At 42.2% G+C, this 26,018-nt stretch overlaps 1 protein-coding gene across 1 annotated transcript in view; it reads left to right on the top strand.

Annotated features, from left to right (window-relative positions):
* Positions 1-533: 533 nt before the first annotated feature.
* Positions 534-26,018, top strand: part of EXOC4 (exocyst complex component 4) — a gene marked incomplete in the record, with an annotated part of 301,972 nt that continues 276,487 nt past the window's right edge. Inside the window, 1 exon segment of the mRNA XM_087722678.1 lies at positions 534-633. Coding sequence (XP_087578804.1) covers positions 548-633 — 86 coding nt within the window.

The following is a 26,018-nucleotide window of genomic DNA, read 5'->3' as shown; positions in this document are numbered from 1 at the left end:
TCCTTTTAGAATCACGAAGCATTTTTTTGCACATGTTCCCACATCCATTTTTCTATTTTTTTCCCCAGAGGGAAAAAAAAACCCCAACCATGATTCATTTTGCAACAATACCATCAAGACAAGGCAATCGTGACAGGGGAAACCAACCATGTTATTCTATTCTATATTCTATTTTATTTATTTATTTATTTATTTCAGCAAGCATGAATTTGATAACATTCTCATGGAGACTGTGTGCTGCAGCCACAGGGGGTGGAGGCAATGGCCCATTAACCCCAAATTCAGCTTTGCAAGGACCAGGTAAACTCGTTTCACTGCCACCTGGGCGTTTTTTAAGCATCCTTCTGGCCCTGCGTGGAGGCTTCACCTGTGCTCCCGAAGGAAACCACAAGCCCCAGAGTGCAAAGCGAGAAGGCAGTGCTATGTCAGTCATTACATCCCACCTCCCTACGACCATGATAGGGCGGCGGACGGGCGGCGAACGCGCGGATTGGCTAGGAAGCGGGAAGCGGGGCGTGGCCGACCTTAGCGGGTAGGCCCAGCCAAGATGGCGGCGTCTGAGGCGACGGGAAGATACAGGAGCGCGATGAGCAAAACCAAGGATCCCTCCGGCCTGCTCATCTCTGTCATCAGGTAGCGGCGGCCTTCCGTCCTCCGAGGCGGGCTTGAGGGTCCTGGACCAAGGCGGCCACCCTCTCAAGCAGGGCGGACCGAGGGGGGAATTGGCTGCCTTGGGACGCGGGGAAGCGTTCACACGACCCGAGTCAGGGCCTGCCTTCGCTTGACACGCGAGTCCCGTGACTCGTAATACGTCGGTTCGGGATGTGGGGGGTAGCTTAGGGTGAAATATACTGCGGCAACCCTGGAAGTGGGTTAGTTAAAGACCCGGGTTAAGCGTGTTGTGGGAATGACAGGCTCTGGGTCAGGGCCAGGTGGGAGTAATTCACAGGGAAGCTCGTCTCAGATGGTGTCCCCAAAGTTTTTGGAGTCTCTGAGGTGGTCAGGGTTAGTTTTCACCAATGTGGCCCTTTCTTGAGTGTTGGACTACCGACCCCATGGTTCTCAGCCTTCCCAGATCTGCAAAACATCAGGCCGAGTCTGCATATTTTGGGTGTGTGGGGGTGACTATAAGTTTAATTTCTTTGGGGCTGCTCTAATGTGCTTTGCCATTTAGTTCTGCCCATTACAGTTCTTAGACTACACTTCCCATCATCCCCACCTAGCACGCCTCTTGGCTAACTTTGGACAACGAAATTAATTTGGTTTGGTTTGGTTTATTAGATTTATATGCCGCCCTTCTCCCAAGGACTCAGGGTGGTGTACAACACATAATACAAAAGTAAAAAAAAAATATTAAATTGAATATCCCAAACAAACCCAATTAGAATTGACAGTAACATTTTAAAAAAAGATTTGAATTAAAATTAACAATGATCAATAATTTGTTTTGTTCAGGCCAGGCTGGCTTGCTGGAAAAGCCAACTTTCTTCAATTATCTCCACAGCCACAATCCTGCGAAGTGCTTTAAGATAAAAGTGCATACAGGCAGTCCTCGATTTACAACAGTTTATTGAAGTTGCAACAGCACTGAAAAAAAAGTGACTTGTTTTTCACACTTATAACCGTTGCACCATCTCCATGATCACATTCAAAATTCAGCGTCTTGGTTCACATTTATGACCGTTGCAGCATCCCAGAGTCATGGGATCCCCTGTTACAACCTTCTGACAAGCAAAATCAATGGGGAAACCAGATTCACTTAACAATCGTGTTACTAACGTAGCCACTGCAGTGACTCATTTAACAATTGTGGCAAGAAAGGGCATAAAGTGGGGCAAAGCTCACTTAGCAAATGTCTCAGTAACAGAAATTTTGGGCTCAATTACGATCGTAAGATGAGGATGACCTGTATTGTTAGCTTAGGGCCAAGATATCTTTTTTTTTATAGCTGCCAGCCTCTCCATTTACAATTATAGGTAGTCCTGGACTTATGACCACAATTGAACCCAACATTTCTGTTGCTAAGCGAGACAGCTGTTAAGTGAGTTTGGCCCCATTTTACAATCTTTCTTGCCATAGTTGCTAAGGGAATCACTGCAGTTGTTCAGTTAGAAACACGGTTGTTAATTGAATCTGTCCTGCCCATTGATTTTGCTTATTGGAAGCCAGCTATAAGGTTACAAATTTTCATTTCATTCATTTCATTTCATTTATTGAATTTATAGGCCGCCCAGTTCCGGAGGACTCCGGGCGGCTTACAGAAATGAAAACTATTAAAAAAAGATTAAAACAATAAGATACAACAAGATTAAAAAGAAACACAACATGCATGCACCCAATCAAAGGGGGGCTGGACTTCAATTAAGAAGTCAACAGCCCCAGGCCTGCCGGAAAAGCCAGATTTTAATAGCTTTATGGAAGGCCATGAGAGTGGGTAGGGTCCGGATCTCTGGGGGCAGCTCATTCCATAGGGCCGGAGCGGCAACAGAGAAGGCCCTACTCCGAGGCATCGCCAGCCGGCATTGTCCAGCTGAGAGCACCCGGAGAAGGCCCATCCTGTGCGATCTTATTGATCTTAGGGAGGTATGCGGCAGGAGACAGTCTCGTAGGTATCTGGGTCCTAGGCCAAATGATGATCAGATGATGCTGGGACAGTTCAACTGTCATAAATAGATGTCCAGCGCCCGAGGTTTGATCATATGATCATGGGGATGCTGCAATGGTCGTAAGTGTGGAAACCAATCACAAATCACTTTTTTTCCTTATGGTTGTAATTTGGGTCACTAAGTGAGGAGTTCTGGTAGGACCAAGGAGAGCCAGGTTTAAGCCACCCTCAATTATGAAAGCTCCCAAATGAATTTGGGCCAATTGCAGGTAGTCTTCGATTTATGACCACAATTGAGTCAAAAAATTCTGTTGCTAAGTGAAACATTTGTTAAGTGAGCCTTGTCCCATTTGACCACTTTTATTTACAAAAACTCAGGTGCAAATTTGGGCCAATTGCAATCTTTCAACTCAACGTCTATGGAGATTCTCAGTCATCCAGGTCATGGTTGTCCCAAAGGTGCTTTTTCAAAAGGCAACTGGGCTTTGTTTTTCCTTCTTGCTTCTCATCCAAGAAACTTCTTCAGTTCTGAGAAATTTGTCAGAACTGAAGAAGCTTCTTAGATGAGAAAAGCAAAACGCCTTCAAAAAGAAACAAAGTCCAGTTGCCTTTTGTAAAAGCACCTTTGGGACTTTCAGCTTAACCTGTGTTCCAAATTTGTTGCGTGGACATTGGAAGCACCAAGCTGAAATTGCAGGGAAAAGGTGGAATATGAATCTTAACAGATGAATAAATAATTGTTATATATTTGCATCTGACAAGCAGTTTTTCTACTTTGCGGCTGGTTGAGATGCGTTGACGCCTTTCCAGGGAGTGTCATCTGCTATTTGTGCTCTGAGCTGATTAAAGTCAGGATTAAATTGTTGGATCTCAACTTTTTTTTAAATTACTGTACTTGATATGTGATGCTCTGGAGCTTGCAGTGCCATGCATCCACTGTCAACTATTCTCAAATATTTGGGGAAGGAAGCCAGTGGCGAATAGAACACAATGTCTTCTGTCATGAAGGATGAGTGCCAGCAAAATCTTCTATTCTGCTTTATTTTGCCAAAAAAGAGTGAAAAAATTTCTGAAGACTTTATCAGATTGGGACTGTACACGTAGTCTTTGAATTACACTAAAATTGGGAACAGAATTTCCAAGTGGCTTTCCCCAGCATACAACTCCCAGCATTCCTAGTCACCATAACCAACCACTATGACTGGGAAGAATTCTGGTACCTGTAGTCCGGTTACATGGGAGAACACTAGTGTAAGAGTGGATTATGGTGGCCCACCAGATCTAAAGGAGACTTTTCTGATCTCTCTCTCTCTTTCTCACCTACCTACCTACCTACCTACCTACCTACCTACCTACCTACCTACCTACCTACCTACCTACCTTAAAGTTGGAGGGCCATGTTTACTGGTGCTTGACTTATGACCACAATTGAGTTCAGAATTTCTGTTGCTAAACAAGACAGTTGTTAAGTGAGTTTTGCCCCCTTTTACAATCTCTCCTGCCACAGTTGTTAAGTGAGTGACTGCAGTTGTTAAGTTAGCCACGCGGATGTTAAATGAACCTGGTTTCCCCATTGACCTTGCTTATGACAAGATCACAAAAGGTGATCACATGACCCGAGGACTTTGCAAATACGTGGCAGCTGCTAAGGATCCAAATTTTGAACATGTGACTGAGGATGTTATTGTGGTCCTAAGGGTGAAACATGATCACATCACTTTTTTCAGTGCCGTTTTAACTTTGAACGGTCATTAAAACAAATGGTTGTAAGCCGAGGACTACCTATATTAGAGAAATTTCTGTAACTGTCCAGCTACCAGCAGGATTTCTGATTTGCAAGGCAGAAGGCTGACTGCAAACAGAATTGAGTTTCAGATACACACTTTATGGATTGAAGCTCAACTATTGTTCCATTTGAAGATGACTGTGTGCTGTGATGACTTTCTGTCTTGTTACTTTTGCTACTTTAGAGGAAAACTAACATTTCACTGATTTTATCTGTACTGGCTATGTTTTGTGAGTAGGCTGCAACTTTCCCACATTGCTTCTTTCTGATAGCAACCTTTTCCCACATTTGTTGTTTAGCATTGCTTAATTTGCTTTTTCTGCCTACTCAGGGTGTATTGTGACATCCCATCTGCACTGTGTATCTGTTGTGTTAACATTGTTTTAAAAAACGTTGGTGGATGGTATGGCTCCTGTGATCGCAGGCTTTTGCTGGGATAAATTCATGCTGACAGGCAGGGTTGGCACAGAAATTCTTACTTATGAAAGTAGACGGGTTAGAATAATTTAATTTGTGCTCATGAAGTTCAGCTGTGTTTAAATTTGGGGATTCAGTAAAGCAGAAATGCTAAATTCAGGTATCTTAATGAATGTATCCCTCGTCTCCCAAGGTAAGAGGCAAGGAACAAGATTTTTTAAATAAATCTATCAAAGCTACAACTCCAGGCTTGGTTAAATATATCAGAAATTCTGATTATAATAATTTAAATTTAATAAAGATTTCCCAAGCAGGAGAAGAAAGAAAAGGTATCTGATATCCTGCTGTAAGTGAAATCAATATACAGTGCCTACATGTGTTATAATAGGATATAAATAAGAGTTATCGGAATACAGATGCAAACTTCCGTCTCCACTGGGTGATTTGACTTGTACTGAGAATAATTTATGAGTGTCATACAAATTATTAATCTTTCCTGGGGAAAAATCCTTCCCCGGAATAATTCAGCTGTCCATATTTTCTTACTAAGTGAGGAAGAGAGTTTACATATTTTGTTTTTTGCTCTTCAAGATGAATTGTGTTATACAAAAGAATAGTCTGGGAATCAGCTCCATTTATACATGCTGTATGTATATGTGTCTAGGGAAATTCTAAGTCATCCAGGTCAGGGTTGTCCCAAAGGTGCTTTTTCAAAAGGCAACTGGACTTTCTTGGTTTCTCCTTGAAGACATTTCGCTTCACACCCAAGAAGCTTCTACAGTTCTGACTGAATGGTGGAGGATGGAAAGATTTATATTCCTTGCAGTCATCTGGTCCTTAGTATTCTTTCCCGTGGCACGACAAAACCGCGCTCGACTAAAGCGCGCCCGATTAAACCGCGTCGCTGACGTCATCAACAGGGCAACAACAGCGAGCGCGGAGAAAGAAGGGCGCTTTAAATAGCGCTTTGAAAGCAAGCCGATTCAAGTTAAGGTAAGGGTTAGGTTTAGGGTTAGGTTTAGGGTTAGGTTTAGGGTTAGGTTAAGGGTTAGGATTAGGTTTAGCGTTAGGTTAAGGGTTAGGTTTAGGGTTAGGGTTAGGGTTAGGTTAAGGGTTAGGTTAAGGGTTAGGTTTAGGATTAGGTTTAGGGGGGGTTAGGTTTAGGTTTAGGGGTTAATTTTAGGTTTAGCGTTTACAGCGTGCTTTTTTCTCCACGCTGTTGTCGCGCTGTGATGACGTCAGCTATGCGGTTTCGTCGAGCGCCCTTTAGTCGAACACGGTTTTGTGGTGGAACCTTCTTTCTGAGAGTCTGGCGTGGAGTTTTATCTGTGCCCTCAGGGTCACTTGAATGGTGCAAATGGGTGTGGAAGCTTCTTGGAACTGCAGAAAGGACTGTGTGGTACATGGAGATAGATGATGTCATTTCCCTGTTCCTCTGTTTAATTTTAACATAGATGCCTCTTTGACCCCTCTTTCAAATCAGCGGTTCTCTCTGTCCAGAATGTGGACTTTGCTGTCTTCCAGAGAGTGGCCCTTCGTCTTTCAAATGCTGGAGTTTGTTCTCCTACGTTGAGCCATGCATTTGTGAAGCGGCTGTTTTATTTCTCCAACGTACAGATCTGCACATGGCTCATTGCATTGTACTGCATATATTACACTGCTGAGTTTGTTTCTGGGCGTTTTATCCTTGGGGTGGATAAGCTTCTGCCTTAGTGTATTTTGTACATAAAAAGTTTATTAGTTTTTTGCATTATGTCTCTTTTCCCCTAAAAAGGACTGTATTAGGAGTTACCTGATTTTAAATCCAAGGAACAAGATGAAGCAATTTAAGGTGCCTACTTACTCAGTAAGGTCCCAGATAAAGATGCCAGCTGAGAGATATATTTTTTTTCCCAAAAGGCAAGTGGACTTTCTTGTTTTTATCTTTGGATTATTATTATTTTTTTGCTTCTCATCCATTTTAATTGAAGTTAGAACTGAAGGAGTTTCTTGCATGAGAAGTAAAACGTTTTCAAAGAAAAAAAACTCCAAGAAAGTCCACCTTGGAAAAAGCACCTTTGGGACAACCATGACCTGGATGATTGAGCATCTCAGCTAGACATCCTAGCTGAGGCTTAAACTTTGCCACATTCAAATCTGAGATGTCAGACTTTTTCTTTTCTTTCGTTGGAAGAAATGCCCTTCTGGGTTCAGCTCCAAGTGGGGAAAAAGAAACATGGAAACATGGAGGCTGCTTGGAAAGATGGTTTTAATGATGGACAGGATCACATGGCTTGAGCTCCTGAACCGAAAAGGGGGATCAGATGCTTCCAGATGTTGGGTGAAGAAGAAAAAGGGGCAGAGATGCTGAAAGTCCCTGGCTTTATGCCCTCTCTGGCCTTTGATCTTGATCTCGCATTCTGATTGGTTGTCAAACTCCCATGGAGCCATGCAGGAGCAACTCTGTAGGTTGTGCTTTGAGTCCAAGTTTGGTTGAGCATTACTTCTTCCCAGGAGCCCTGTGGTGAGATAGGTAAAGGGCTAATACTATCATGCCTTAATCCCATCACCCTGCATCTGAAGGGGGATGTCTTTGTTATGTAGAATAGACTGGCTGAGGCCTTTTAATGGCCATTGACAAAGGTGGGGGCTATTAAGAGTCTGTTTCCTACCTAAAAAACATGTTTCTCCAGTTCTCATCCAGGGAAATGTAATATTCTGCCTTTTCAATTTTTCCCAGGATATTTCATTTTTCTAGGAGAGGGCTGGGTGCTAACTTCCTACACTTCGATTTTGGAATGGGTGAAATTACCTGGTGGAAGTTTGGAAGACGATTCCTTGATGAGCATTTGGTCACATGAAACATTTGGGAATGTTGAGCTCTGTGTGAACTCCTTTCACTTTGAATGGTGCCCATCGCAGTCTAACCTGAAGTAATCCTTAGCTGCATCCCTACGCCGAGAATATTACACAACATAACTGTTAATGAAAACTGATCTCATTGCTTCTGACATTTAGAATACAACATAAATCGATGGAAATAAGTTCTTAGCTAAATGTTTGTTCCCGCGGTGTCTGCTTGTCAGGGCATGGCCAGGCTGAAGAGCTTACGCTGTGAAGCTTGGAGAACGAAATTGACCAAAAATGAAAGCTGACCTATATTAACTTCATTGTCCAAAGTTAGCTACAAATAAATAAATAGCACAAAGGAAATTTAAAGTGGATCCTTGTTGCTTTAAAACCTGGAGGGTGTATATATATCCTAAAAAAATAATAATGAAAAATATATCGACCAGTAGACCTATTTCTTCCGACCTCTGCTCAGCTTTTAATAAAGCAGCTGTTCCCTTGGTGAATGGATTCTGCAGTGGAATTATGATAAAAGAATATTTGTGTCTTAGGCCATAGTGGAAAACCTTTTCTAAAGTTGATGCACTTTCAACTTTCCGGTCTCGGTCTCCTTTGAAAATCGTCTACCTGGTGGGTAGGAATCTCAGGACAGGGCAGGTAATCCTTGACTTACAACAGTTCACTTAGCGACCGCTTGAAGTTACAAGACCACTGAAAAAAGTGACTCGGGACCGTTTTTCACACTTACGACCATTGCAGCCTCCCCATGGTCACGTGATCAAAATCCAGACGCTTAGCAACTGATTCATATTTGTGTCCGAGGGGGTGGTGGTCATGCGATCCCTTTCTGCGACCTTCTGACAAGCCAGGTCCATAGTTAAGCCAGATTCACTTAACAACCATGTTACTAATTTACCAATTGCAGGGATTCACTTAAAAAACTGGCCAGAAAAGTCGTAAAGTGGGACAAAACTCGCTTAATAAATTTCTCTCACTTAGCAACAGAAATTTTGGGCTCGATTGGGGTCATAGGTTGAGGAAGGCGTGTAAATTCTACACATTGCGTGAAAGAATGTTCTGGGTGAGAGGTCGTATAGAAAATATCTGGAGTGATAAAATGAATGGGAAATTTGACAACCGTTTGAAAAATTGTGGGGTCCTTGATGCTCTCTGAGCTTGGTGGTTTTCTTGCAGATGTTTCATCACCAAACTAGGTAACATTATTAATGGTAGAAGGGAACAGGATTGTGGGAGGGAGGGAGGGAGGGAGGGAGGAGGAGGAGGAGGGGGAGGAGGAGGAGGAGGAGACGAAAAGGAAGAAGGAACGAAGATGGAAAGAGGAGGAGATTTATCTATTGCACGGCACATTCAGATCACATTTTGATAAAAACACAGAAGATAAAAAATATGAACTATAAAATCTAAAATATTATAAATGTGCATCTAGGTTACAGCTATACTTTTTGCTTTATTCGTCATAGCCAGCCAATCAGCAAAGTCTCCATTATAGGTTCTATTTTCACATGATGTCACTACGTTGGATAGTTTATTTTTTGTCCCCACAGTCACAATTTGAGATTGTATATTTGCCCCACTTATAGGGGGAATCTGTACCTATACCATGGTCAATGAGAATTTGGTTCAGTGTTGCCCATATTGCTTGGGGCTGGTCAAATCCAGGTGTTTTTCCCAAGATTCAAAGCGAGGTTGACATTGGGAGAGGGCAATTTTCTAGGAGGAGGAAGACTGTGTGGCCCCCCTTCCTCCTCCTCCTCCTCCTCCTCCTCCTCCTCCTCCTCCTCCTCCTCCTCCTCCTCCTCCTCCTCCTCCTCTTCCAGACATTTCATGACCCAGCCAGGTAACATCATCAGTGTTAAAAGAGAGAGGGGTTTGCTGTCTATTTATTTTAAAAGTGGCTTGCCTTGTAAGTGCTTGGTGGGAGTATCACCTATCCTGAGTACTCATTCCATCTATACCCCTCTCACAAAGGTGAGATTTTGGAGAAATTTCCTTCCCCCTCCTGTTTATAAATTTTTAGTCTGTAGAAAGAACATTGGCGCTTTCTCCAACCTGCAACAGACCATTTGACTGAAGGATGGCTTCCCCTCCTCCTTCCCCCCTCCCCCCCAAAACCTCCTGCAAGTTCAGCAAAACTCCACTTTTCCACTTTTTACGTGCTGTTCTCTGCAACTTTGATGCATTTAATATATTGATATTACCTCTCAGCTTGCATGATTTTAGAAAAGCACGAGATGGATTGTGGAGAGGGAAAAAAGTATGCTTGTGAAGTTGATGTACGATGCCGTTATATAACCTTCAACTTTCAGAAGCAAAGTGCTTTTTAAGTACCGGTTTCTGATGAACAATCTTAAATGGAAACTCTGATTGTTTGTTCTGGAAATGGGCTTCCCAGAAGCCACTTGGGATGAGATCCTGGGCTCTATGAATCCCTGATCCAATCCAGACTCAGGCTTATGCTTTTAAACTTTCGAAACTCAGAACCACAGAATAACTTATCTAGCTGAAACAGGGGTCCTTGACTTATGACCACAACTGAGCCCAAACTTGCTAAACAAGACAGTTGTTCATTGAGTTTCGCCCCGCTTTTACGACCTTTTCTTGCCACATTTGTTAAGCGAATCAAGGCACTTGTTAAGCTAGTGACCCAATTGTTAAGTGAATCTGTCTCCCCTGTTGACTTTGCTTGTCAGAAGGTTGCAAAAGGGGATCATGTGACCTAGGGACACCGCAACCGACATAAATATGATCCAGTTGCTAAGCGTCTGAATATAGACCCCGTAACCATGGGGGGAATTCTGCAGTGGTCGTAAGTGCGAAAAATGTTCCATTATAACTTTGAGTGATGACTAGATGAATGGTTGTAACTCGAGGACTACCTGTGAAGCTCTTGTGCCAACTCCAACCATTGTACCCATGAGAGACACCCCCACCCCCAGGATGATGACTCACTTATTCCTGCATTTGAGACTTTTATCTTCAGGATAAAGGAAGGATCTCTGAAAGATATAGTTCAGTGGTTCTGTGATTTGAACTCATCTAGGGTAGACAGGTGCTCACTTACCATTTTCTTCCCTATTTCAATTTGTGTTCCTAATCGGATTTTTGTGGTGCTGTTTTTGATAGGTTGGACTGTTTTATCCCTTTGTGTAACGACAGATGCAAAACATGAGTTAAATAGTTCTGCTTTCTCCCTGTCGCTTGTCACCTTCTTGCCACTTTCTCCCAGCAATGGACCAATTATTTCCTTAACCTTTTTCTTGTTTTTAACATGTTGGGAGAAGCTTTTTTTGTTATTTTTTACTTTTGTGGCAAGCCTTTCTTCATTGTGAGCCTTAGCTTTCCTTACTTCATCTTTACAGGCTCGGGCTATTTGCTGATATTCTGCTTTAGTTATGTCCCCCTCTTTCCACTTTTTATACTTATCTTTTTTGTCTTTCAATTTGTCAGATAGTTCTTTATGCAGCCATGCTGGGGTTTTTTGGGAGATGTTATTTTTCTTCTTCATTGGTATTGTGCTAGACTGGGCTTTTGTAATCTCATTTTTCAAAATTTCCCAAGCTTCTTGAGTTGTTTTCCCCTTGAGGATTCTCATCCATGGAATTCTTCCCAAGCTCTCTCTAAGTTTATTGAAATTAGCTCTCTTAAAGTCCAAGATTCTAGTTTGACTTTGTTCTACAACTTGTGTTGGCATAATGTGGAATTCCAATATTGCATGGTTAGTTTCCCGCAGGGTTCCTATGGCTTTAACACCCTCTATCATTTCCTCTCTGTTACTGAGAATTAAGTCCAATATGGCTGATCCCCTTGTTCCCTTCTCTACTTTTTGGGAAACAAAGTTGTCTGCTAGGTTCGTTAGGAACCTATTGGATCTTCCACTTGGTGCAGAGTTTGTTTCCCAGTTGATGTCAGGGTAGTTAAAATCCCCCATTACTATTGTGGTGTGCTGCCTACCTTAGTTAGCTGACTAGCAAAAAGTTCATCTACTTCCTCTGCTTGGTTGGGTGGCCTGTAATATAGACCTATGGCAATGTCGTTCCCCTCCAAACCTTTAATATTAACCCAAATGCATTCAAGATAGTGAGATCTTGAGATTAATTAGATTAATCTCTCTTGCTAGTTAGTCAATCCTCTTCTTATTTTTCCTTCCGTTTTTCCTACACTCTTAAGTCTTTGCATAGTAATGTATTCCAAATATGGTAATTTGAACATGGTAATTTGTGCCTCAAATAAGAACTCTTTGATGATCCATTTGTTTGTTTCCTTGGCTCTCTGTGATGTACTCAAGAGTCGCCTTCAGAAACAGCTTTTTCTGTTCTGCTTCTTCAAAGCTCAACTTCCACTCAAAGCCTAGAAAGTCCCAGGGAAAATATCATCGCCTAAAGATTTCTGACCTTTTATTTGTTTTATTTATTAATTGAATTTGTACAGCGGCCCATCTCGCCAAAAGCAACTGTAGGAAGTTCCCAACGATTGCATGGAAGTCGCAGATATAAAAAATACTGATATATAACATATAAAAATCTGCATTAAGGATTAAATATTACAAAAAAAAGCCCCAAATACACTACCACTGCTAGATGAAGACAGGATATCAGCAATCCTTGGTGCTCTCTGAATTTGGGTATTTTCTTGCAGATGTTTTGTTTCCCAAAAGGGTAATATAACCAAATAACTGAGTTGGAATGGACCTTGGAGGTCTTCTAGTCCAACCCCATGCTCAGGCAGGAAACCCTATACTATTTCAGACAAACGTTTGCCCAATTTCTTCTTAAAAACCTCCAATAACATTAGTGCTAGAAGCGAGGGGGGGCTGCTCTATTAGAGCAAACTGCTAGAACATAAATTGAGAGCAAACCCTATTTCCTACTAGCACTGATGACGTTACCTAGTTGGGTCATGAAACGTGCATGCTCACATTTGCCAAACGGTAGGGAAGGTAAGGTAATATCACCCCTGATGAGGACAATTAACCAGTGGAACTGCTTGCCACCAGAAGTTGTGGATGCTTCATCACTGGAGGTTTTTAAGAAAAGATTGAGCAGCCACTTGTCTGAAATGGTACTATAAGATCTTGAGCAGGGGGTTGGACTAGAAGACCTCCAAGTTCCCATTCCAGCTCTGTTCTGATTGATTCATAATTAGCTGTCTATTTCTTCAGTGCCAGTTCTTTTAACTGTTGATAATCACTCTTAAAAAGCAGCCCCTGCATTGCTATTTTTATTGTCCAGCCTAAGGCTGATTTCCCTGCCTGTCATTAATAGTTTAGTCTTCCTTATATTTAATCTTCATCTCATATCGTGTTCCTTGAATTTTTTATTACTGGAGCTTGCACATCTTTTGCATTTTCAGCAAGGAGAGTGCGCACAGCAGGTTATTGATGTTTCTTCTTCCAGTTTTAAAGCAGCACTCATATTTTCCATTCTCATTTCTCTTAATATGTATGCGGCATATCGTTTGAATAAATGAGGGGAGAGTATACAACCTTACCGACCTGCAGCCGGTCTATTTCAACGTCTTCTGCTTCTATACTGGCTTGTCCGCATAGCTTTTTTCATGGGAAAAATAAAACATTGTGGGATTTCCATTTTCCTAAAAGTGTTCCATGATGTCCCATTGACATTTGAAGATAGATCTTTCTAACACTTATACTTTATTGGGCCTTGCTAATCTAGTTGAAATGTTTAATTTATATTGCTAGTCCATGTATGATATGCCATATGATTGATAGATAGATAGATAGATAGATAGATAGATAGATAGACAGACAGACAGACAGACAGACAGACAGACAGACACAGACAGATATGGATGATAGATAGATAGATAGATAGATAGATAGATAGATAGATAGATAGATAGATAGATATGGTTGGTAGATAGATATGGATAGATAGATAGATAGATAGATAGATAGATAGATAGATAGATAGATAGATTGATAGATAGATATGGTTGGTAGATAGATATGGATGATAGATAGATAGATAGATAGATAGATAGATAGATAGATAGATAGATAGATAGATAGATAGATATGGTTGGTAGATAGGTAGGTAGGTAGCAATTCGAATTGCGAATTGCGAGGTAGGAAGGTTGGTAGATAGATGGATGGATGGATGGATAGATAGATATAGATGGTAGGTAGGTAGGTAGACAGATGGATATGGATGATAGATAGATAGATAGATAGATAGATAGATAGATAGATAGATAGATAGATGATAGATAGATAGATAGATAGATAGATAGATAGATAGATAGATAGATAGATAGATAGATAGATAGATAGATAGATATGGTTGGTAGATAGGTAGGTAGGTAGGTAGGAAGGTTGGTAGGTGGATGGATGGATGGATGGATGGATATAGATGGTAGGTAGGTAGGTAGGTAGACAGATCGATAAATATGGATGATAGATAGATAGATAGATAGAGATAGATAGATAGAGATAGATAGATAGATAGATATGGTAGGTAGGTAGGTAGGTAGGTAGGAAGGTTGGTGAATGGATGGATGGATGGATAGATGTTACAGTTGAATGTGTGTGTGGTGCAATGGTTGGAATAAAGTAGGATAGAGCAGGATATAGGATATAGGATATAGGATAGGATAGAACAGAATAGAACAGAATAGAATAGAATAGAATAGAATAGTTGGAAGTTGGAAGGGACCTTGGAGGTCTTCTAGTCCAACCTTCTGCTCAGGCAGGAAAACCTACCATTTCAATATTGCAAGCTAATTCTGTTGATTGCTGGCTGCCAGAAGTTTGGCAGTTCGTGTATCACCAGATCAAGGTTCACTCAGCCTTCCATCCTTCCGAGGTTGGTAAAATGAGGACTCAGATTGTTGGGGTGGGGGGGGAACGCTGATTCTGTAAATGCTTCTGTAAAAGGGGCTTAAAAGCAATGTGAAGCGGTATATAAGTCTAAGTGCTCTTGCTATTCCGTTCAATAAAGCAAAGTAACATACGGGGAGTCTTTGACTTTCCTTGTCAGAAGGTTGCAAAAGGTGATCACATGACCCCGGGGCACTGCGACCGTCATAAATATGAACAAGTTGCCAAGCATCTGAATTTTGATCACGTGACCTGGGCGATTCTGCAACCGTCTTAAGCGTGAAAAACGATCATAAAGTCACTTCTTTTTTTTAGTGCAGTTATAACTTTGAATGCCCACTAAACGAATGGTTATAAATTGAAGATTTACCTGTAATTTACCAGTTTGGGGAGGTTATTTTGTTTCTTGATCTTTTACAATCCCTTTTCTCCTTCATCTTTAACAAGGTTAAATTCATTCCGTCATTCTTCTGGCTCTCCTTCACTGAGGTTGGGCACTTCAAAGGGATTCTTGATGTTCTCTTTGAAAGTGGTTAATATGTGCTCGAGATCATATCACAAACACTGGTTGCCTTTCTTCTTTTTTAACTTAAATTGGAACTTGTACACGGGCATCCCATGATATGTTCCACTGTCCGCCTCTGGCCATGTCTCCATGAATCAGTAATAGAGTTTGATTTCTGTTTATTCCATCTAGCCATGTCCATAAACGTGGGTGTTGCTGGGTCATTAAAAAATGGTGTCCGCCGCCATAAAGGAACCCTTGAAGTTGGCAGAAATGGATAAGTTGTCATGCTTCGTTTCAGTTTTCCAGGCTACAAGATCTCCCTGCTTTTCCCCCTCCTTTATGTTTCTAAATATCCATTTCGCTCTCTAGTCAGAAACGTCATATATACCTTCCTTTTGTCTTCTTCCGTTAATATCAGATTTAACTTGATCATACAAAAAAGCAGGCCCTATCATCAACTTCTTTTTCTTCTGCCTTCCTGGCTGGAGCATACAGTTGGATAATTGTCACATTAAAGGATTATCTGCAAAGTCTATTTGGTGCTGTCATTGCATTGTGTAACCAAGTATTGTTCTTGCTATAATCCTATTGACTATGAAAGGGAGAGAATTTTTTCTTTGTTTTTAATGTCCTGAATGGGCAATTATCTCACTGAAAGTTTCCAATTCCATTCCGATTATTCATGCCTAAGATGTGAGGGTGGTTAGCTCCATCTTTCTCTGTTGTTGAGCAACAGTGGACGGGGTTTTAAAAGATTTTTATCCTGCCTTTATCACTTTATAAGTAACTCGAGGTGGGGAACATATATAATACTCCCGTCTCCTTCTCCTTTTCTCTACAACAACACTATGAGGTGAGTTGGGCTGAGAGAGAGAGAGAAAGATTGGCCCAAAGTCACCCGGCAGGCTTTTATGCTTAAGGCACGACTAGAACTCACTGTCTCCTGGTGATTGTCCCAAAGTCACCTGGTGGGATTCCATGCCTAAGGCAGGACTATAACTCACTGTCTCCTGATTTCTAAGCCAGTACGGTCTCATTACAATTCTGCCTTTATACACTTAGGTTGGTTTCCTCCTCCATGAATGGCTGCATCATCATCTAGGCCAGTGTTTCTCAACCTTGAAAGCTATGCTGGCTGGGGGATTCTGGGAGTTGAAGTCCGCAGGACTTAAAGTCGCCAAGGTTGAGAAACACTGATCTAGGCATCCTGAAAGCATAGCTGGCTGGGGAATTCTGGGAGTTGAAGTCCGCAGGACTTAAAGTCGCCAAGGTTGAGAAACACTGATCTAGGCATCCTGAAAGCTTTCATTTAGCCATCGGATAAGTACCATGGATATCCCAAAATATTCTCAACTCTTTTATCAGTAACCTGTTGAGCATCCTTCAACCTGGAGGGCTCATCGTCTGATACTTAATATTGTCAATCACTTTATATTGTTTTTCTTGATGGGAAGCAAGAATGATTCCTTCCTCCTGTGCAGATAGCTTTTGCTGTCATAATTTCCACTTTTCAGCAAAACCAGGCTCAATAGCAAAGCATTGGATCTCTTAATCACGGTGGTTCGCTTTACGACAAAAAACTCAGATCAGTCACATGACCAACCCACTTTATAGTCATCAGTTGCTGGAATTGGGAATGTCTAGTTTAAGAAGGAGTCGTGGTGGCTCAGTGACTAAGATGCTGAAGTTGTCGATCAGAAAGGTCGGCAGAAGTTGTGGGTGCTCCCTCACTGGAGGCTTTCAATAAGAGATTGGACAGCCGCTTGTCTGAAATGGTACAGGGACCTCCAAGGTCCCTTCCAACTCTGCTATTCTTTTGTTTGTTGTTTGAGATATGACCGTGATGGGTAGCTCAATTATGGTCATAAATCGAGGACTTCCTGTTCTGTATTTTAGACTCTAGTGGGGGGGATTTCTGTTTATGTATTTCTGTTGATTCCCCCCACCCCCCTTTCGCCTTCGACTAATTCCCTAACCTTTTGTTTTGTCCGTATCTGGATGGAGTAGTTTTGGCATCCTGCAACAAGGTAGTTGGCATTTAACAAATGCTGTTGCTCGGAGAGAACTTGTCAAAAACTTTAAATTGGTGAGTGTACCTGCCTTCTCTGATTTCTCTGTTCAATTAAGACAGCATTGCCGTTAACACACTTGTTTTGGAGTGAGGCCCAAGGAGCGTGACTGATTTTTCTCTGGAGTAAATACACTTGAGACCAAAAAGGTTGCCTTTGAAAACTTCAGCAGCCTTATTAAATCGGGAGAAAAAAAATAAACTTTGCTTGCAACTTAATGAGATTATTCTTGAAACTGCGGCACCGGATCCTGTCATTGAGACACACTTTGAATGTCACAAATTATTCTTTGTTTTCTGAATTTTGTTGTGCTGTTTCTTTTGGAAAGTTCAACTCGAAGGGAGGGAGGGAGGAAGAGAGAGAAGGAGGGAGGGAGGAAGTTGCCTAAAAATCTAAGAATGCCGAAGTTGTATTTACATTAAATTGAAAGTAATTTCCATGGAATTGAGTTGTAAATAGTTATATACCATGGGGCAGTTCCATAATGAAACCAAATAGTGCATTATTGGCTTGATTCATTTTTTCCCCCCAAACCCACATCTGAATTGCTGGATTATTGTAGCTCACTGTCTGAAATACAGTTGTGAATTAAAAATATCATTTATGTTTTAGTGTGCTGTACAAATCCAGCCTTACACGTTAAATAACGTATAGGTAAGCAAGCAATGTTCATGTATGACTCCAGAATAAGCTAATAATCTCTAGAATGTCTAACCAGTTTGATCTAGTGGTTAAAACTCCAGGTAGAAACTGGGAGACTGAGTTCTAGTCCCACTTTGGGCATGGAATGTGGCTGGTTAATGTTGGGTCAATCATCAGGAGACTGGGAATTCTAGTCTTGCCTTAGACATGAAAGCCAGCTGGGTAACTTTTGGTCAATCCCCAAGAGATGGTGAGTCCTTCTCTCTCAGACCAACCCACATCACAGGGTTATGGGGAAAATAGGAGGAGGAAGGTGTGCGGAACATGTTCGCCACCTTGAGTTGCTTATAAAAAAATAATAAAGGCGGGATATAAATAAATAAATAACAGGAAGGAACTTGGGATAGAGGAGTTGGCTGTGGAAAGCTAATTGTTAAATTTTCTCAAAAAATTCTTTCTTAAAACCAATTCTAGGCTACATAAACAGAGGGATAGAATCAAGATCCCGTGAAGTGTTAATACCACTCTATAAAGCCTTAGTAAGACCACACTTGGAATATCTGCATCCAGTTTTGGTCACCACAATATAAAAAAGATGTGGAGAGTCTAGAAAGAGTGTAGAGAAAAGCAACAAAGAGGATTAGGGGACTGGAGACTAAAACATACGAAGAACGGTTGCAGGAACTGGGAATGTCTAGTTTAATGAAAAGAAGGACCAGGGGAGACATGATAGCAGTCTTCCAATATTTGAGGGGCTGCCCCAAAGAAGAAGGGGTCAACCTATTCTCTGAAGCACCTGAGGGCAGGACAAGAAACAACAGATGGAAACTAATCAAAGAAAGAAGCAGCCTAAAACTAAGGATAAATTTCCTGACCATGAGAACAATTAACCAGTGGAACAACTTGCTTCCCAAAGTTGTGGATGCTCCAACACTGCAGGTTTTCAAGAAGAGACTGGAAAATCATTTGTCTGACATGGTATTTCCTGCCTGAACAGGAGGGGGCTGGTCTAGAAGACCTCGAAGGTCCCTTCCAACTCTTCTGTTCTATCCTATCCTATCCTATCCTATCCTATCCTATCCTATCCTATCTCCTGCTCTATCCTACTGTATTCCAAGCACTGCACCACCATACATTGAACTGTAAAATACTCTCTCTCTCTCTCATCTATCAATCATCTATCTATCATCCATCTATCCATCCATCCATCCATCCATCCATCCATCCATCCATCCATCTATATCTATCTATCATCTATCTAGCAACCATCCTACCTACCTCAGCAGGACTCAGCTGCAATTCGGTCCAAGTGGGAAACTCTTAGCTGGATTTGTGAATTGGTTTAGCTTCCCCGCCTTGGAAGACTGCTCGAGAGAGTGGAAAGCTTTTCCTTCTGGCACTTGTGATAAGTGTCGACCGCACATTCTCCTATCGGTGACTTAAAGGGGTTTTCATAAAGTTCACCCAGAAAATTGCTTTTAGTTGCCTCCAGTCACTTCCTGGTACTGATCTAGGCAATTCTTACAGTCCATCAGGTGCAGACTGATATGTCTCCCTCTACGTGTTGATTCCCCCAAAGTGTTTTTTCTTTGTTCTGTTAGATAATTTTCATCTGTAGCCTTTTTCAAGCATGCTTGCTTTTATTTTTTTTTCACGCTTACTTCTCGTGTCACTTTCTAAATAAGTATACTCAGTGAAATGGAAAAAAAAAATAACCAAACCAAATGAAACAATGTGTTGTGTATTTTGGTTAAACCACTAAGTGATGTTATTTCCTTTATCTCGCATATCTCCTAGCATATTACTCCCCCCGCCTCTTTCAGTCTTTTGAAATCGCTTCAGTGGGATTTTAAAATATATTATAAAATATGTATTTTTTGAGGTTAAGTACTGCCAGAAGCTTTAGGTAATTTCTTTGGGGACTTGTTCTTAAAAATAGCTTTTCGATTATATTCTTGAAATAAGATTTCTGCTTTCTGACGTGGGTGTGGGTAGATGAGAAAAAAAATATTCACCGTGGCTTTAAGACCTCACCTTCATCAGGTGTTAGCTCTAGAGATACAATTTTCTGTAGACATGAGTGGCAACCGCAGAAGAATTCACAATTTCAGAGAGAGTTTTCTTTTATGGATGACAGGCAAAGCAAAGTAACCCAATCCTTGACCCAACAGAAAGCTCAGTGGTAGGCCTGGGACTTCAAATTTTTCATCCATAAGAGGATGATGATAAACATATTTTAAATAAATAAGAATCATAGAAAGAATATTCATAATTCAGAGCTGAACTGTGGGGTCCTTGGTAGTCTCTAAGCTTTGTTGTTTTTCTTGAAGACATTTCATGACCCCACTAGGTAATGTCATCAATGCTAGAAGGGAGTGCTAGAAGCAAGCCACACTCCCTTCCAGCACTGATGATGTTACCGAAATGGGCCATGAAACCTCTGCAAGCAAACAACCAAAGTCAGAGACCACCATAGAACCCACAATCCTCCTCCTCCTCCTCCCATCCTCCCTGAAAATCCTTCTCCCTTTTAGCACTGATGATGTTACCTAATTTGGTCATGAAACGTCTGCAAGCAAACAATCAAGCCCAGAGAACACCAAGGACCCCACAGTCCCCTTCCTCTTCCTTCTCCTCCTCCTCTCTGCAAATTGTACTCCCTTCTCGTGGCACAACAAAACCGCGGTCCACTAAAGCGTGCCCGATTAAAGCGCGTCGCTGACGTCATCAGCAGCGCGACAACAGCGACCGCAGAGAAAAAAGGGCGCTTTAAAAAGCGCTTTGAAAGCAAGCCGATTCACGTTAAGGTAAGGGTTAGGTTTAGGGTTAGGGTTAGGGTTAGGTTAAGGGTTAGGGTTAGGGTTAGGTTTAGGGTTAGGTTAAGTGTTAGGGTTAGGTTTAGGGTTAGCGTTAGGTTAAGGGTTAGGTTTAGGGTTAGGTTTAGGGTTAGGTTAAGGGTTAGGTTTAGGGTTAGGTTTCGGGGGGTTAGGTTTAGGTTTAGGGGTTAATTTTAATTTCAGCGCTCACAGCGTGCTTTTTTCGTCAGGTACGCGGTTTCGTTGAGCGCGCTTTAGTCGACCGCGGTTTTGTGGTGGAACCCTCCCTTCTAACATTGATGATGTTACCTAGTTGGGTCATGAAACAACCAAGCTCAGAGAACTCCCAGGACCTCACAAACAAATACCGTATTTTTCGGAGTATAAGACGCACCCTTTTCCCTCAAAAAAGAGGTTGAAAATCTGGGTGTGTCTTATACACTGAATACAGCATTTTTTGGGGCCTCCTGAAACGCCGCCCCTTCACCAAAATGGCCGAGCATAGCTTATAGGAGACTTTCAGAGAGCTCCTGGGGGCTGGGGAGGGCAGAAATGAGCAAAAAATGGGCCATTTTTTGCTTGTCCCCCCCCTCCCCCGGAACACTCTCCAAGCCTCCTAAGGGTTATTCATGCCTTTTTTTAAAAAAAACAAATTGGGGGGCGTTTTTGTGAAAAACGGGTAATTTTTGGGAGGTTTGCAGAGTGCAAAAACTTTTTTTTAATTTGCCTCTTCAAAACCTTGGTGCATCTTATACTCTGAAAAATACGGTAAGTACCTTCCAAAGATACCAAATTCTGATAGATGATTCCGAATCGGGTAGAAATTAAACTCTAAAAGACAAAGGAAACTTTCTGCTGAATAATTATGTCTCTGCTGGGAACTTTAAATTAGACCTCTGCTTCTTTGTAGCTCAAGGAATTCTTTTTTTTTTTATATCACCAATTCTCCATTCTCTTTGTGTGGAGTGAAAAAATATTAATTTGCTGCACGATTCCAACAGCCTTTCTGTCTTCATCCCCCGTCATTTTATCTCATAATTAAAGAAATCCACAGAAAAACCATTCAAGCAATCCATGCTGCATAAAAAAGGCTTCTTCCCTGGAGTTAATTCTCTTGTACTTACAGAAGACAGGTGACATAGCAAGAGTTGATACAGGCAGTCCTCGGCTTACGACCACAATTGACCCTAGCGTTTCCGTTGCTAAGCAAAACAGTTTAAGTGAGTTTTGCCTCATTTTATGATTTTACACAGTTAGGTGAACCACTGCAGTTGTTAAATTAGCCACCTGGTTGTTAAGTGAATCTGGCCTCCCCCTTGACTTTGCTTGTCAGAGAGTCGCAAAAGGGGATCACGTGATCCTGGGACACTGCATCCGTCATAAATATGAAACAGTTGCCGAGCGTCTGAGGGCAGTTCAGGAATGTGAAAAATGTATTAATAAAATAAAGATGTTGGTGATTGAGTTAGAATTCTCATTCAATCAGAATAGAGCTGGAAGGGACCTTGGAGGTCTTCTAGTCCAACCCCTTGCTCCAACCCCCTATACCATTCCAGACAGGTGGCTGTCCAGTCTCTTCTTAAAAATTTCCAGTGATGGAGCACCTGTTCTGACCCACCTGAGACAGTAAAAATCACACGCTTAGTCCCAAAAACCCTCTTTTTATTTAAATGGCTGTGAATTATGTTCATTCCTGTAATGAGTCCCAACCAGTCTGGGAAGAGTCCGACTGAAGTCTGCCACAGTCTTTCAGGGTAAGGCTGATAAGCACCCACCTTTATCTCCCTTGAAACGCTGCCAGAGACCTAATTGCCAATTAGTTTTGCAAGGCCAGCCAGAGCACAGAGTCAAAACGGAGCTTCAGAGTTTAAACTGACCAGAACGAACAAAATTGCTTCCTACAAAGGCTCACGTCCATTTGCTCCTCTTTTATGTCTTATGGGAGGGGCCAATCATCTCCAAGCCTTACTCCCGAATCGTCCTTTTTGTCTTAACTGTTCTTGCCTCCTGGCAGCTCTGTGCATACACACACTGGGAACAGGCTCCCCCTGTTCCTCTGCCTCGCTGATGTCAGGCTCTGGAGCAGTGGTGGGTTCCGTATCCCGTTCCAACTGGTACGGTTGGAACGGGCCCAGCGGCGTCTACATGGACGCGCGCAGCTCACGCATGCATCTTAGCACCTCTGTGAGCCTCCACGACTCTACAGCTGCTCAGCAGAGCGTTGCACAGGCGCTGTATGCCCCATGAGCATGCGGGGAAGCGCCAAAGACTTAAAAGACCGGTAAGGAACTCGGGTGGGCGGGCGGGCCCTCCGGAGCACCGTACTGGAACGGTATCCGATGCTCCGGGCAGGCTCCGGTATGACTGTACTGGGACGTACCGCCTGCAACCCACCACTATTCTGGAGACAGCACAACCAGATAGCCCTGGCCCCCTCTCTGCCTCTGACACAGAGCCCTCGTCCGAGCCTTTCCCAGACTGCAGAACTGGCCCATGTTCCTCCCCAACCTCCTCACTGTCCGACTCTGCTGCCAGCTCTGCAAGCCACTGGTGAACCACAACAGCCACCACAACTGTTCCACTGGTTATTTGTCCTCAATGTTAGGGAATTTCTCCTTAATTCCAGGTTGCTTCTCTCCTTGATTCGTTTCCATCTGCTTTAGGTGTGGAAACTGAATGGGTATCTTTGAGCCTGTTGGGCTCTCTAAACTGTATTCAACTCAAAAAGTTGTTATTCTGAATAAAACAAGAAGATGGAGTATTATATATACATCTTTTCAGTTGTGCAAAATAAAGATCAAATAGAAATGTAATAGAAGAGGAGGAGGAGGAGGAGGAAGAGGAGGAGGAGGAAGGTTCCATAAGATCTGAAGAACTCTCTGTTCTGCAAATAACTGGGAAAGCTACCTTACCATTTTGCCATCTCTCCACTTTTCAATTTCTCCTCCCAAAATAACACTAAAACGCTCCTGAAACATTGATAGTTACTTATTTGCTTCAATTCAGCTTTTAGGGATAAATGCTTGTATCTGGCCTGCGAAAGACAGAAAAAGACAGTACGGTGGTTGCTGCAGAACTGAGAGAGCGGTCCCTGCAATTGTGTTCTGACTGTGCATTTAAATTATGGCTTAACTTTCATCAGTGCGCCATATTTCCTGCCAATTACTTAAATAAACCAATGCAGGGGCAGAAATGCATAAGAGCCGATCTGTGAAATTAAAAATGGCCGGGCCACAAAATTGTTACATCTGAGACAAGGACCCAGAATTTCTCTGAACGAATTATTAGCAGTGGAACAGGAAAGCAGGATGGGTGGCTTTATTGGACTCTGCATTAAGCATCAGGATAATTTTCATTACTCGTTATTATCACCTTGCTGTTTGTATCTTATCGTTTATCACTTTGTCGTTGGTACACTGGCCAATAAAGAATATTCTGTATTCTATTTTCAATTTTATTCACATAGGTTTTTAAAAACTCCCGACTCTCAATGATTTATTTTTGAGAGCTTTACATTACATCAGGGGTGTCAAACTCAAGGCCCGGGGGCCGGATCCGGCCTGCAGGCTACCATGGTGTTTCTGCCAGCGAAAATGCGAATGCGGCCCTCCTGAGCTCCGTTTTCACTGGCAGAGCATTGCAGGAGGCCGTAATAGCCGAAAACGGAGCTCGGGAGTGTGTTTTCGCTGGCAGAGCGCTTCCCGACAGGAGTGACGTCAAGCTGGCCATGCCCACGTTAACCACACCCACCCCAGCCCACCGAGGTCAACCACAACCTGATGCGGCCCTCAATGAAATGGAGTTTGACACCTCTACATTAGACAGATTTAATAAAATAAAAGTTATAAAAGAAACGTGCATCCAGAAAAAAAGAACCCCACAAAATAAAATGAAATTCTATACAGGGTCATCCCCTACTCTGTCCCAAGGCCAGAAAAAAATAATAATCAGATTTTCAGCGACTGTCAGAATGTTTTTCTGATAGGAGCCGTGCATTGTATCCCATCTTATCCTTAAGGTTTAGGGTGGATTTGGCTTACAGTTTTAGAATATCTTTTTAAAAAGCTGATGAAGAATCTCTATAAATAATTCACAAAACCCACGAAGACATACAGGTAGTCCTCGACCTGCAATCATAACAGCTCTGAAAAAATGGACTTAGGACTGTTTTTCTCACGATCGTTGTAGCATCCCTAAGATCAAAATTTGGACGCTTGGCAACTGGCATGTACTTACGACAGTTGCAACTTCCTGGGGTTTGTTAGTAACCGTGTGATGAACTTATCAACTGCAGGGATTCACTCAACAAATGTGGCAAGAAAAGTCATAAAATAGGCTAAAACTCACTCAACAAATTTCTCCCCTCGCAACATAAATTTGGGATTCAATTGTGGTTGTAAGTTGAGGACTGCCTATAGTTGTGACTTTTGTGCAATAGCTTATGGTTTAATAGCAATAGCAATAGCAGTTCGACTTATATACCGCTTCATAGGGCTTTCAGCCCTCTCTAAGCGATTTACAGAGTCAGCATATTGCCCCCAACAACAATCCGGGTCCTCATTTTACCCACCTCGGAAGGATGGAAGGCTGAGTCAACCCTGAGCTGGTGAGATTTGAACCGCCGAACTGCAGAACTAGGAGTCAGCTGAAGTAGCCTGCAGTACTGCGCCACCTCGGCTCTTTTTTCTTTTTAATGCAATACATAAAGCCTTCCGCTCGTACCGTTACTCAGTAAACCTTGTTTAAGTGAGCCATGGCTAACATCAGGTAGAAACTTCATTTTTGCCTTTTGCAGCAAGCTATTAAATAACTAAGGGACGTGGTAGTCAGTGGCTAACCTGCTGAGCTTGTTGATCAGAAAGGTCAGCAGTTCAGCGGTTCAAATCCCGAGCGCTGCGTAACGGAGTGAACTCCCGTTACTTTCCCAGCTTCTATCAACGTAGCAGTTCAAAAGCAGGTAAAAAATGCAAGTAGAAAAGTAGGTACCACCTTTGGTGGAAAGGTAACAGCGTTCTGTGCGCCTTCAGCGTTTAGTCATGCCGGCCAGGTGACCACGGAGACGTCTTCAGACAGCGCTGGCTCTTCGGCTTTGAAACGGAGATCAGCACCGCCCCCTAGAGTCAGGAACGACTAGCACTTATGCGCAAGGGGAACTTTTACCTTTATGAAATAACTGGCATATTCTATGGAGTTTACTGTGTACTCTGGAAAAGCAACATTCAGGAAATAAATATTCATGATTATAGCCTCAAGAAAGCAATTCCCATTCCGTTTGCATTTTAAGAGTAGTAGCTTGTCAGGAGTGGAGAATGATCAAATTGTTTTCTGACTGATTGCCTAACATTAGAGACAAATCCCGCAATGCTTTGCTCTGCTACACCAGACAACACAGTAAAGATTCTGTGGATTTTTTTCCCAGCCAACTCCAAATTCAGCTTTGTTTCTCTCCATTATCCTGAATTACACAAGTCAGCCGACCAGAGGATTTCG

The sequence above is a fragment of the Thamnophis sirtalis genome, unplaced genomic scaffold (assembly GCF_051295495.1).
Source record: "Thamnophis sirtalis isolate CommonGarterSnake01/CBP01778 unplaced genomic scaffold, rThaSir2_p1.2 scaffold_9, whole genome shotgun sequence".
Taxonomy (NCBI): Eukaryota; Metazoa; Chordata; class Lepidosauria; order Squamata; family Natricidae; genus Thamnophis; species Thamnophis sirtalis.
Note: the sequence above shows the minus strand (reverse complement) of the source record. Positions and strands in the feature narration are given on the sequence as shown.